Source organism: Monopterus albus, unplaced genomic scaffold (genome assembly GCF_001952655.1).
Source record: "Monopterus albus unplaced genomic scaffold, M_albus_1.0 scaffold17.1, whole genome shotgun sequence".
In the NCBI taxonomy this organism is placed as follows: domain Eukaryota; kingdom Metazoa; phylum Chordata; class Actinopteri; order Synbranchiformes; family Synbranchidae; genus Monopterus; species Monopterus albus.
In genome coordinates this window covers 85,673-100,429 of record NW_018127897.1, presented here as the reverse complement: position 1 = coordinate 100,429, position 14,757 = coordinate 85,673, and the positions used below count along the sequence as shown (strand labels likewise).

Below are 14,757 nucleotides of genomic sequence, written 5' to 3'. Positions count from 1 at the left end.
ATGCAGAGGACACCAAAAGGGAGATGGAAGAATAGACAGAGGCAACAATGCAGCTGATTTTACTGCTATAACTGCAGCTGGCTACACTGTATATACTATACATAGACAAATGATTCAGAAGTCAATGAATGAAAAACCACATTGGGACTTATGCACACAGAACATTAAAAAGCTGCAAGAAGCAGCTGCTCCATCACAAAAACAGGGCAAAGAGAGATTGGCAAAAGTCTGCGCAGACACCAAATTTAATTTTAGTCCTCATGAAGTCCTGACAGGAAGGACCATGCCCTGTCCTTTCACTATTGCCCCCACAGATTCCTCACCAGCATTAGTTACAACATGAGGCCTTGTGTGAATATGCACGAACACTGAATAACACTGTGATGAGCATCTCTCAACAGGTGACACCAAGGAACAGGACACTGCTCTCAATCCAATAGAACATCTTTGGAGGGAGCTTAAACTCTGCGTTGCTCAGCGACAGCCCCGAAACCTGACAGATCTAGAGGAGATCTGTGTGGAGGAGTGGGCCAAAATCCCTGTTGCAGTGTGTGCAAACCTGGTCAAGAACTACAGGAAACGTTTGACCTCTGTAATTGCAAACAAAGGTTTCTGTACCAAATATTAACACTGATTTTCTCAGGTGTTCAAATACTTATGTTCAGCAGTGCAAGACAAATAAATTCTTTAAAAATCATACAATGTGATTTCCTGAAATTTTTTTTTTTAATTCTGTCTCTCAGAGTGGGAATGCACCTACAATGTGAATGTCAGACCCCTCCATGATTTCTAAGTGGGAGAACTTGCAAAATCACAGGGTGTTCAAATACTTCTGTTCCTCACTGTACCCGTCATTGCCTAGGCAGCCGTGTTGTATTGCTCTCCGTCTATCTTTTCATCCCATACTCAAGTACAAACACACACCTTGGTATGACTCCAGAAAGTAGAAGAAGAAAGAGACAGAAATGTGCTGATTGGCTGCCTGTTTCAATACTAAGTAATTCAAGATAATCGTGCTTGACACCTAGTGATGTGTGAAACAATTGCGTGGGTGTGTGTATGAGGATGATCATCAGCAGCGGTGTCTCTGTGAGGGATGATGAAACTCACTGTTGTTATTTATAGCATCTGTCGTCCTCTCCCTCTCTTTCCTCACTCCCTCTGTGTCTCTCTCCCTCTTTTCCTCCCTCTCTCTCTGTTGCTAGGAGGCTGCTGAGACGGTCTCCTATGGAGGCCAAAAAGGTGAAACGACTAACAAAATGGTGGAATGGGGGAGATAAAGCGAGGCGTGCATATAGGATATGTTTCCCTTTAACTAAACAGTTTAACCCTTAGCATACAGGTTTTTATTTCTGTAGCTTGAAGTTGGTTAACACTGTTATTTCCCACGGTCTGACAATATCATACTGTGTGTCAGCTTGTCCCAGCTCATCATTGAAGGGTCAGGGGTAGACAGGCCTACTGACAGAGGATTCTTTGCGAAGATTGTACCATATTATGATGCTGTAGTATGTACTGTATTCACCTGAGTCTTCTTCAGCTTCTTCTATCTGCCAAACTCATAAGTCTAAAAATTGATATTTCTCTCATTAATATTAGTCAGGGTGTGTGTGTGTGTGTGTGTGTGTGTGTGTGTGTGTGTCAGATTTGTCTGCTAGCACGAGTTACTACAGCAGCCACAACTGAACAGAGCAGCCAGAGGATTTATAAAACAGCCATATCAGAATCACTATGACCACATATTGTACTTGTCTCCAAACACATTTAGCAGCTGATGTCCAGTTGCAGCTGTCTACTCTTCTGTTTCATACAGACTCCAAAACAAATCTGACAGAAGAACACAGGACAAGACTCACAACATCACAGCTTCTCTGCCGTTTGTGTTTGCGTTGATGTGAGATTGTGACCTGTGTGTCTGTCTCACTTTGTGCTTTTCTCTGTCTTTTCTTTTTTGACTGCACACATGCAAACTAAAGTGACATAACAATCATCATTTCAGTTTCTGGAAAGCAGATGCCAAAGTGGAGCCCGCCAGGTAAATGAGCCAGTAAGTAGTACACAGTTAAATGTGCCAAAGAACGGGATACCTGCTGATTGTCATACGTACTTTACTGGTATAGTTCCTTAATCCTTTAAGTATTTCAAAGGAACTTATTGTGTGTTGTTCACATTTTTTTTTAAATGAGTTTTGTCCTCTGACTTACACAGGTTATATCTCTTCTCTGTTGACTGTCACTCAATGGAAACAGAACCTGCACTACCAAACCACGCTGTGTGCTGTTCCTGCAGGGGTGTGGAGATGGGGATGGACTAGGGAAAGGGAAAAAACTGGCACCACCTGGGGTCTTGGTTGGGGTGGTGCTTTAAAAAAAACACTTGAGTAATACTTTGAAACACATCCAGTGAGATAAGTAGATATGATGTGTTCATAGCAGTCAGTTTAAAAAGGTTAGAGTAATATGGGGTGTCAGAAACAAGCTTTTCATTCTGTGTTCTTTTGCTTGTTCTCTGAGAGGATGTAACTCCCATTTGGCATCACCACACTTCTTAACGCTAAGTGGTGAGAGACAGACAGACAGACAGACAGACGGAGGGTGGTGAGGGTTAGCGTGACCATGAAGTCATGACTCAAATGACCGTTAGCGAAGCAGCCGACCGAATGAGCCAGTTTGTGTCTGGGTGTGCCCTTCTACAATGAGGTCTTTCTCTCTCGCCTCCGTGAAATTGTCTTTAGCCGTTTATGTAACGAAGCCAAAACAAGCTGTGAAATCATCACTGGACTTCCAGAAAGACACTCACTGCTCATCACATGCTTCAGCTGCTCAAGTCCTCATCACAGAGATGCCATTTAAAACATTTCTGTGTTTCCCTGTATCTTGGCAGTATGTGCTAGTATTTAGAAAAGTGAAAATGCTCTGTCAGATCATAACACATCAATGTTTTAGTGTGTAAATGCTGTAATGATATCTGGAGGTGTTTCTGTGCATGTTTTAATGTTTGTACTGTACACGAGTAAGATAGGACAAAAATACATTTCTGTGGTAACATCTCCAACAACAGGTCCTGCACAAAGCAAACACACAAACATCAGGTGGATAAAACACATGCCACCAGGATTCAGTGCTCACTCCTTTTGGTTTCCTCCCCATGTAATATCAAATGTTCTGTAACCAACCAACCCACACACACACAAACATGGTTGCTCACTGCAGACCTCGTCTTCAGGGTTTTTAAGGTCACGGTATGATTCTCTCCGTTCTGCAGCTACTGCACAGTCCTCCAGCAAACACCTGTACCATTAGAAGTAAGGGTTCTTTGCTTGTGTGCATGTGCGTGAGCTCGTCTACATCTGTGAGCTGGATTCCACAGCCATGTGACTAGTAGTCTTCATAACTGTTTCTGTGCATGTGATCATCTGATTGCATCCGGTCACAAGTGCACAAAGGCCTGAAACAGAAGCGGTGTGTGTATGTATGAATTTATGTACACATACAACCACGGCTGCATTCTTCAGTCATTGTGAGCTACTGTTTGTTTCCACAACCTTATTGACCTTCAGGAGCCATGTGCTCATGACTGTGAAAACACAGGACCTTGGGTTTTCTATAAGGTCACACTGTTTTTAACTAAGAAATGAAACAAAGTAGAGATAACTCTGCTCTTTCTTTTAAAGGGGTTTAGATGAACTAAGGCAAATAATGTCCACATTATTAAAAATGTACTCCCATCTTCTTGGAGAACCAGATTAAGTAAGATAACTTAATGCAAATTTCTTTGTTCTCTGTCTCCTTACCTCTTAGTTTGCTCGGGTGTGGATCCCTGATGCAGAGGAGGTGTGGAAGTCTGCTGAGCTCAGCAAGGACTACAAAAATGGCGATACTTCCCTGCAGCTGCTGCTGGAGGACAGAACGGTGAGGGTGAATGGAAGAACGGCGTGGGGAGGACTTGATCTGTCCTCTCAGCTCTTTTTGTTGTTTCCTCTGCTTTAGAGACACTTCAATATGCTGAGCCTCATTGGCAGCTTTTGGGGTTTACTCCACAAATGAGACCTGGTTGCAGAGGTGCACCTAGGAGCATTTTAAATGTTTAGCAGCAGAATTAATTCCTTGGCTTAGAATACAAATGGCACACATTCACAGCACTACAGTTGAATGCATGCTGCAGTAGCAGCAAAACCATTTGCCATATTGCCCTTAGTGATTTAATGCTACTGGGATCATGTGTAAATGTAAACAGTTGCCATCAAGGAGGTTTAGTTTTTTGGTTCTGTCTGTTTGACTGGCAGTTAGTTCAGTGTCTCCACATGTCCAACCTGGATGGAGGTTTAGGATTATTTTTTAAGGAGCTAAGGTTAGTTTTGTATAAAGATCAGGGTAAAATAAAGCCTATGGTTCCACAGAGGACAACACATTTTCCCTAAGCCCCCAAACACTGAACCTCAAAGCTGAAAACAATGGGCCTCATTCACCAATATCTTCCTCAGTTTTGTTTTTATATCCCTAAGGTCCTAAGAAAAGTTTGTCTGATTCATGAATGTGTTTGCGTCAAAAACGTTTTGAGCTTAAATCTGAGGTAAAAAGGTAAAAAAACAAACGGAAGAGAGACACCTGCCCAGTTACCTGAGCTGGGCCAGCGCATCAGGGCCATGCACGGCACTTTCAGGTGTACATTTAAGTGAGAGTACCTCCATGTGTGCACCCAGGCCCTGATCACAGATGTGATCTTGGACAACCAAACACTTACACAGACAGCTTCAACACTGGCCACAATATCTGAGACAGTTAAAGAAGTTAATAGAAATAATAAATCAAGATATTCACTTAAATGTGCTTGGTTTTTAAGTGATGTTTTTAAATACATCGCACTTTTAAAATCAGATTTCTTTTAAATCATTTATATATAAGTGAGCAATTCATTGCTTGTTGTAATAGTTAGTGTCCTGTTTATTAATTTTAAAAGACCATGATGCTTTTCAAAATAATGGAAATAATTACCAAAAAGGGTAATAAGGATAAAAATGCTATTGTAATTTGAATCATATAATGCTTCTGTTCTTATCTAAGAGCAAATCACAGATAAGAAAACAGTGGTGACTTCCAGAATCTTTGTGAAAGCTGCGTAAGGAGAAATGTGTTCATGGTTGGTGAATGAGGCCCAGTGTTAATATGGTGTGACACAGCTTTGGTGGTTTTGCTGCAGAGCCATGACAAATCACTGGCCAGTCTCATGATGTTTCTCAGAGCATATGCATGAAATACTGTTTGAACACTTCACTTAGGGAGTGTTGACAATGCTTATTGACTGCTGACACGATGGCCTCTCTGCTGTTAATCAGCCTCAGACAGCCAAACCAGCGAAACTGCAAGAGTTTACAGATTCTCATCAAGAAGAAATCTCTCACAGGACTTGACTTGGTGTCTGAGAAGGGAACCGTTTCACTTATGGCTTTTAGCATCACTGAAAAAAACAGCACATTTCAATCTCAGAATCTGGAGCATGCAAACACTGAATGGAGTCTTTTGGTCTAGTAACTAACAAAGGTCAGGGCCATATTTTCACCCTTGATCCACCACCTTTGATTTTAATGTGTAATTCCAAGTGTTGTATTGTGCTTCGCATAAGAGAAAGTACTGTGTGATTGTCTCAATTCTCCTGTGTTACTCTGTTTTCCTGCTCACCCTCAGAACATTGAGTACAAGCTGGACCCCAAGACAAAGAACCTGCCTTACCTGCGAAACCCCGACATCCTGGTGGGCGAGAATGACCTCACAGCGCTCAGCTACCTCCACGAGCCAGCCGTGCTGCACAACCTCAAAGTCCGCTTCATCGACTCCAAGCTCATCTACACTTACTGCGGTAGGAAGGCACTCCGACCTTTTAATGACAACGTGCTGTATGTGATCAGTGGTTTGGTATGAGCACTTCCGAACATATCAACGTTTACTATGAAAATGATGAGGTGAACCTCTGGGAAAATCTTGATGGGTATTTTCCAGAACTACTACATCAGATGGGCGTCTCATTGGGTCCCATTTTAATAATGAAAAGAATAGGAACTAAATAATGTTTCAAGGTGTACAATTTTATATTTTATTAGTTAAGTACAGCCTTGGTGTCTGTGACCTTCACTGACCCCTAGTGTATGTATGCTCAGTCAACCATGTTGTGCTTTTGAATGGCATTTATAAAATGTGTCCCTTATTAGCTGTAAACTGTGGTCATATTCACCACCATGGTCACACATGTACTAAAGTTGTACAGTGAGGTACTGTTTGTTTTGCTCTTACATGCTATTTCTCTGCTTGTTTTCCCACTTATTTTAAAGTTTTTTTGCTGCATATGTAAAATTAGAAAATGTCACACAATCTAAATAACATCATACTACAGTAACATAAAGTCTACTTTCTGGAGTCATGCAAGATCCCTCCCAAGTTGATGCTAAGTACTATATGTCAGCTAAGCACAGTTTAGACTTTGGGGTCTTGTTTTCTGCTGACACTGTTGTTTGTCTTAATCAGTCGCCTTCTGAACTTGAACTACACTCTGTACCCTCTTGGTTTGGAAAGCCGTATAACAGTTTGATAATTATTTAATACAGAGCAGCTCACACTTTCCCTCTGTGCTCTTTGTCATAGGAATCGTTCTGGTGGCCATCAACCCGTATGAGATGCTGCCCATCTACGGAACAGACATTATCAATGCCTACAGCGGGCAGAACATGGGAGACATGGACCCACATATCTTTGCAGTGGCAGAGGAGGCTTACAAACAGATGGCTAGGTAGGGGTGTGTGTGTGTGTGTGTGTGTGTGTGTGTTACCTCAGCAGACACCATTCTAGTCTCCTTGTTGCTCAGCCCTGACTCTTCAGGGTTTGTAGGTCAAAGATGAGTTAAAAATAGCCTTCTGGTGGTCTCACTGTCTGTCTCAGTACTGTAGAGCAGATTTCATCAGCACTTCCTTTTCAAATTAGTTTTAGTTTAGTGACTCTTCATTATGTTCATGACAACGCATTCTCTATGTTACGGGTCTAAACCATTATTTAAAAGTAGGATGCGGGGTAGCAATTAATAATGTCTGTACACTGATTTAATGGCATTCTGTGCCTTCTGAGTCACCAGTGGGTGCAATAGGAGCCTTAGGTGGATACAGGCTGGTTGCAAAAGTGAAAAAAGATAACAACAGAGCTCAGAGCTTACTCCAAAGAAAGGTACCTGAATGAAGAGGAAGAATTTGCCTCAGATTTGGGGAAATGGAAGAGAATGACAGAGGAGCTTTAGGGGTTATTAGGTGTGTTAACACTTGCTCTGCCTGATGCTACTGAATATGTGCCAAATGCTGACACTATATATCAGCCCAAAGTGAAATCCTGGCATTGTTTGTATTAGGATCAGTCCACAAAGCCATCACCCTTAACCTTATCCTTTAAGTTAACACGGCCTTAACTCCAATTAACTCATCTTTCAAAAAAACATGTATAACAAATACATTCCATCTCTTGATACCTGTCAATATGACCTCGGTCCATTCAGTTTTATGTTGAACTAATATGGTGTCGTCTTAAATCTGTATGTTCTACCTGTCAGGGATGAGAGGAACCAGTCAATCATTGTGAGCGGAGAGTCTGGAGCAGGAAAGACAGTATCAGCCAAATATGCCATGAGATACTTTGCTACCGTCAGCGGCTCTGCCACCGAGGCCAACATCGAGGAGAAGGTTCTGGCATCCAACCCAATCATGGAGGTGAGGACCGGATGAGGTCTGCTGACAGAAACGGCTGATTACATTCATTTTTATCTTCAAGAGAAACTGGTTCCTAAACACAGTCACATACATCTGAAATCCAGAACATGGATTAGCTGCATATAAAAGATGAAATATAAAATAATTAAACTGTTATAAACTTCTTTTTTGAGTATTTTCTTCTCATTTGTACTGGTTTTAATAATGCAGTCAATACAGAATCACTGTCCAGGTTTACTGCCAAATTTTTAGACTTACTGAATTTTTTAAATCACTTGATGCAACATGCTACAACCGGCCTGCTTCAAATTATAGGTCAAAATACAGGAAATGTGTTGTGGGTGTGAAGGACTGGATAGATCCCCACAAACTTCCATAGCTGTGAATTTGTCAACAAGGTGTCAGTCTTTCTTTATGTCTCTTGGCGCTCTGTTCTTGGCCCAGTTACTGTAGTGTACCGTACGTTCATCAGCTTAGCTGATTTGTGAATGATAAGGGCTCAATGTTATGCTGTTTGTACTTCTGTCATGTCCTCTGCGTTCTTCTCCACTGGCATTTACTTACTCCCTTCCCTTCAGCTTCTCCACTGCACACCGTCTTTCTGGCCTCAGGTTGCTCTCTGCAGGTCGTATCCTTTAGTGTGTTTGTGTCTGTGTGTATGTGCGCATTTCTTTTCTGCAGAGTCATAAGGACAGGAGGGGTTAGAGAGCTCCCCTGTGCCCATATGCCACTACACCCTTCCAACCCCTCCGTCCTGCCATCCCCCACTCTGTCTGTCTTTTCCAGCCACTCTGCTAACATCACTCTCCTCCACCCAGCCACTGTTTTCACCTCAAGCCCATCAGACACAAACTCAGAAAATAAAGTCACTTCTACATCCTGGATGCAGAGTAGATGGTTGCAACAGCCTTTTCAGTATCATAAAAACCTGCATGTTATACGTGTACATTTGTACATATTTAAGAGATGCAGGCAGAGACTGGAACACCCGCTCGGCTGAAAGACTCCTTGTCTGCAGTGAAAGACTGCGTTTGGCCTTAACTCTTCAAGAGCCTTATGTGCTCTGCTCACACATGATTTAAGTGTCTTCAAGCTGGCTGCTTGGATCTCTGTGTTTATATGTAGCCCCACCCATCTATTGACAGTCCCTTGAGAGGTCGCTGATCCTGTATATTGAACTAAGGTTTCTGAATGTAGACTATTTGTTCATCAGCATATTGTACAGTAGCTCATTGATTACAGAAGCTGATACAATGGTTTTATGTGGAAGGACAGAGAACCATTAAAGCATACTAGCATGTTCTGAAGCGTGGACCAGCCACAGATAAAATGCAGCGCGTTTCAGGCTGTAACTCAAACTGTGAGAGAACGCATTAGTTTAACGATCAGGAAATCGTTAGAGAACATTTCTGTCACTGCATATGTATTTAAAAATAGTTCAGCTTATTCACTATACTGCTCTCATGTCTGCACAATTTCCTGTGCACAGTAGATTTTGAACTGCTTTTAAGTGAAAAATGTTCTATCCTGTCAAAATGTAAACACTACCACAATAAAATGCTTTATGGTTTGTAATCTATGCGATTGTCGTCTGTCGTTCAGGCCATCGGAAATGCAAAGACCACCAGAAATGACAACAGCAGTCGTTTTGGTAAATACATCGAGATAGGGTTCGACAACCGCTATCGCATCACTGGCGCCAACATGAGAACATATCTGCTGGAGAAATCACGAGTGGTGTTTCAGGTGAGCACATAGATGCACATTCAGGTTTGTGTAAACATGCACACACAGAGGCTGTTTGGTTTGTTACATTGATGAACATTCATTCCTTCACTCGTTAGTCTGTTACCACGGCCTCAGGTTAAGATAAAACACAACTGACCTTTGTACATTTCATTCTGAACTTGGCTCTTGAAGGTAATTGACATAAAACACACCGTACTCTGAATAGCCCACAGCTGCTGTATGTCCAGCTTTAGTTCACGAAGAGGCCAGTTTTTAGTTTTCAGGTTTTTTTTTCTCTCAGATGAGTCTAAAGTCTGTGGCATTGCTGTGTCCTCTAGCCATGCTGCTTGGTTTCCTGGTGAAGATGTATGTTTGTGAACATGTTGCTCTTGAGACACATCTTTCTCTGACACTCTAGCCTCTGCAGGGTTACAAACACCCCTTCCTAAAGAGGCGACTGAGTATCATGTTTGATGGCCGCTGTCATAACCACTCTACTTGGGCTTGTTTCCTTGACATCCAAGGTTCTCGAAGCCTGTCAGCAGCAATGTATTTACATTAATGCACTACAGCCATAATGTAACTCATTCAGGGGATTATTGGCTGGTATCAGAGTGATCTTATAGTAGCCGGCATAGATGATTGTCTAATTTGAGCCATTACAGCAAAACCCTAGCTGGGATTTTATGTATCTGTTATTGAAACTGGTTTTGAAACTTGACAAAAAACATGTTCACTCCAGTTACTGCAAAATTCTCCAAGCCAAATGGCAGGAAACCTGCAGTGGAACAGTGATCTCAAGTAGACCCCGAACAACTTTGACTGGAAGCTTAAGAGGTAGCAGTGGTATAGCCAAACTTAAGATCCCACAATTTAACAAAAACGTTACACCTGCAGTAGTGCTATACAGCTTGAGATCGAGAGCGGTCTCGAGACGACTTTTTGAAGGTCTGTCTATTTTATTTCTTAACATCATTACCAAGGTTTTCCCTACCATAACAACACTTGGGTGCAGCAACGGCCTTAAGCCAAATTAATGTAATAAAGGCGACACATCAGAATGAATGTAAAAAACAACGACCAGAGTTCTCTGCTGAAAAATAAAATGAGCTGGCTGGATCTCAAACCTATGTTGGCAACAGGAATACCCTGCTAATCAACACCCATTGTTTGGACACACAAATCAATCAACTGATTGGATATTCCTCTGTACTGGATGGTAGTTACACCCAGAGTGGATTAATATCTTAATAACGACAGGAGACAGAGGAGTTAAAACAAATGTGGCTTATTTTACAGCTAAAGAATTTGCTAAGCTATCTAACAAAGATACTAATGTACTGAATTAGGTTGAGTTAGCGTGGGAGGCCGGGCTAACGTTGCCCCAATATTCACAGATTACAAGTTTCTGGATCAAAAAGTCATAGCGAAAGTTTGTTAAAACACGAATGTCGCCTCTTTCTAATCGTAATAATGTAGAAAACGAGCTACAACCCAATTTTCATCAGAACAAGCCATCCTCCGAGCCTTACCTACAGTATGCACACTCACTAGACAAATAACACTGGTCTCTGTGCAGCTGGCTGTGAGACCAGCACGTAGGGACTGTCTACACAGAGCAACGCCGAAATGAGAGAGAGCCTACTACAAAAATATTAAATTGCCCAAATAACCCTTATATAGTTTAGCAGGCCTACAGCCATATTTGTTCAGTCATCAGGGGCCTCCTGTTGGTTATACTAAAACACATAACACATGTTTTAGGGGAAAATATTCAGTAACTTTACCCCTATATCGTGTCACTAGTATCACTGAAACACAGGCGAGCCAGTACTATCAAACTAAGTTTAAGTGCCCTGGTCTTGACTTGGTCTGAACCCCTTAAAGTCTTGGTCTCGATACACTGGTTTTGATCTTGACTTGGTCTCAGTTTACAACACTAGCCTGCAGTAGTAATTCAGTAGATAATTACTGTTGTCACTCAGGTAGATCGTAATGCTCGTTTGTATACTTCATGTCCTTATGAAGAAGTGCAGCCAACCACACACACATGCACATTAGTTAATGTCATCACCACAAAGTCTCAGAGAAGCCAAATCAGTGCACATTTAAACAGAACTTGCTGTTGCTCAGCAGCGTCTTGTTTATCAGTCTCCTGTAAACATCTTGATTACTACTGTCTTGATAAGTTCTATATAGCTCACTGACCTTTTCCTTTTATAAAACCTGACTGTATATTCAGCGGGTGTGTTTGCTCACTGGTGGAGCCAGTAGGGCAGTGTGTAGATAAAGAACAAAGATATTTTATTTCTGCACACACATGTGCATGTACACACACACAGCTATCAATGACAACACTGCTGGGGAATGAGGAAACAGGCAGAAAACTGTGATTGCTTTCCTTGTTGCATTTTTCACATACTTGACTGCAGTAACACCCATGTAGAAGTGTGTGTGTGTGTGTGTGTGTGTGTGTGTGTGTGGCCTAGTATTACTCATTTACACAATCACACTATGGAGACTTGACATCCTTATGGGGACAAAAAGCAAGTCCCTAAAATGAAAATCTTTGAATTTTAGAGTGATGACTTTGTATAAAGTTATGGTAAATCTCCAAAAAATGAGTGCAAGTCCCTTGAAGTTGTGGAAACTCTGTGTGTGTGAGAGAGAGAGAGAGAGAGAGAGAGAGAGAGAGGGAATGTGGGGCCCCGGTAATGGATCTTGAGGCTTTTACATATTGTTTGAGGCCGTTCTAACATGCAGTCTGTTTATTAACACTGAAAATGAGTCTGTGGCTCCAGCTGTCTTTGCCAGTTGTGTTATTTATACCCATTGATAGTGTGATCTATCAGGTACCCTGTCATGAGCAGAATACATGAATACAGCTGCATCTTGTTTGATTATCATTGACTTGCCATTGAACAAGGCACTACATCATCAGCGGTTCCAGTGGAGCTCCCATATGATAAAGAGTCAGACTGTATCATTGTAAAGCACATGAGTATGGATTTATGTCGAGTGCAAACACTGTTCATTTTCTCTGCATGAATTAAAGTTACAAATAAAAAAGGATCAAGCTTGTGATGATGACTGAATAGAACACACTGAATGTGTAGAACAACACTGTTTATGTGGTGTATTTGTCATACGTGTACACGTAGCATTTCCCTAACATTGTATGGTCTTCATGCTTCGCTCCAGGCCGATGACGAGAGGAATTATCATATCTTCTATCAGCTCTGTGCATCATCCCATCTGCCTGAGTTCAAGTCTCTGAAGCTGAGTAAGTCTCATGCACATATGCACACACACACGCACATACACAGAACTCCGTGGTTGACTAATTGCATTAATGGTGCATTCACACAACAAGGAGTTACAAAAACAGGAACTGAAAACTTCACTTTCTTGCAACAGAGAAAACCACTCATCATTCTGTTTTTCTGTGGTAAATTTCACTGCAACCCTCAGGCATGTGAATATTGTCTTACCTAGAGCCCTGGCCCAATGCATTACAGCTACAGTATCTGAAAACAGTCGTAGATACATACTTGCTATAAATGCCAAGCTGACACGTGTTAGCAGAAGCAACTGAATACAAGAAGAGGCTCAACTCATTATTGCAGACTTTGTTTCAACTGCTGATTTCTGACACTGGGACTTGAGGCTTTGTGATGTGAAAGTGTTCTTGTTACTTGTTGTCTTATTTAGCAAATTAGCAGTTTTAATTGTGTTAATCATCAGTTGTCAAGAGTGTGCACATGCTCGTAAATGGGCAGAATTTATACAGATACCCTCAGCACCTGAGTTACGACTGCTGCTGCAGAAGGAATTGCGGCTGATATTTAAGGTCAGGAAAAAGCAAGTTTTAAATTTGCAGCACTGCTGTCAGTGTGGCAGCCCGTTTGTCATCTGAGACCTCGTCAGTGTTAAGAACACATCTGAGGAGGGAGACGGTGCCACTGAATCACATCTGTCGTTTTGGGACACCAGAGGAGAATTGAGGGACGTTTAGAGGCTTTTGGGTCATACTGTTCCTTCACTTACTGAGTGAAGTGAAAGACACTTTGGCTGCAGAAGACTACGTGATTACAGTTTGGACATAGTTTTGTTGGTGTCTTTAACCAATATTAAAGTTCAGTAGCAGTAAACGTGCCCACACATGCACAGTACAGGCAGCAGGTCCTCATAAACAGAAGTGCATTGGCACCAACACTGCTGTGGCTGTGCCTCATTTACATCAATAGTGCTGGTAAATATGCTGCTGAATTGTGGTTACACAGTATTTTGCACACCTGGTGGTGATTTGCACCTGGTTAATTTGCTATTATTTCCTGATGTATGTTTCCCAGTAAGAGCCACATTTAAATAACACCAGCTGGAAACCTTGCTATAGATTGAATATAGAACAAGGACAGGAAAAAGATTTCCAGTGACCACAGGTCTTTTTTTTTTTTTTTTTGAGGCGTATTAAACTCAATGACTCTGTGGTTGAACAGGCTCTCACACAGAACGCTCCCACTGTGGGCCTGCACCTGCTCATCCTCCACACACACACACACACACACACATTGCAGGCTCTGACATTTACAGCCACCAAGTTGGCTCTGTGTCCCTCTCCCGCTCTCGTTCTCTCTCACACACACACACACACACACACACACACACACACACAGCTGCTGTGTTTTCCTCCCTTGCTGACTTCCTGGCTCAGTAAATGGAGCACTTGTCACAACCATGTCCGTGCCTCTTGTTGCCAGGCTACAGGCCATGCCTTAACTCAGTGTGAAGTGCATGTGAAGAAGTTGATTGTGGTAAAGTTGAGCTACCATCGTTCTTACACCGAAATGTTTTGAAATGGACTTTTCTCTCAGAGCCTTGAACAAAGTCTTGATAGTGTGTGTATGTGTCTGAGACAGTGCAGGCTGCTTTTAGGAATCACATCACTTTCCAAGAGTCTGTGTTTGACATGCCCACCCAAACCTAATTAACTTAAAGGACAATGAATGACAGAGTCCTGCTCCAAGAAAACAACATGCTGTGTATTGGGGAAACGTTGCTGTGCTCTGTTGTCTTTAATCTTTGCCAGCTGACTGAACATCTTTTGGCCACCATGGTGGGTATCCTTGGTTTTCTTGACAATTCAGCTTTAGCGTAGCAAATCGGTATTGGTGCTGTGGTTACTGGCAAGGGAATCCTGACAGGTATCAAATATTTGCTGCTTAGTGTGACACTCCCTAGCTATTTTTATTGAGGCCAAAATAATTTAATGCACCTGTTGTATTTCC

At 42.0% G+C, this 14,757-nt stretch overlaps 1 protein-coding gene across 6 annotated transcripts in view; it reads left to right on the top strand.

The window, feature by feature from the left end:
- The window catches only part of myo5aa (myosin VAa), a 49,732-nt gene that overhangs the window by 6,677 nt on the left and 28,298 nt on the right, over positions 1-14,757 (top strand). For all 6 annotated transcript variants that reach the window (XM_020592329.1, XM_020592327.1, XM_020592324.1 and 3 more), the window contains exons 2-7: positions 3,801-3,911; positions 5,685-5,856; positions 6,636-6,780; positions 7,585-7,741; positions 9,344-9,487; positions 12,671-12,752. In XM_020592329.1, the coding sequence (XP_020447985.1) occupies positions 3,801-3,911; positions 5,685-5,856; positions 6,636-6,780; positions 7,585-7,741; positions 9,344-9,487; positions 12,671-12,752 (811 nt within the window). The remainder of the gene's footprint in view (positions 1-3,800; positions 3,912-5,684; positions 5,857-6,635; positions 6,781-7,584; positions 7,742-9,343; positions 9,488-12,670; positions 12,753-14,757) is intronic.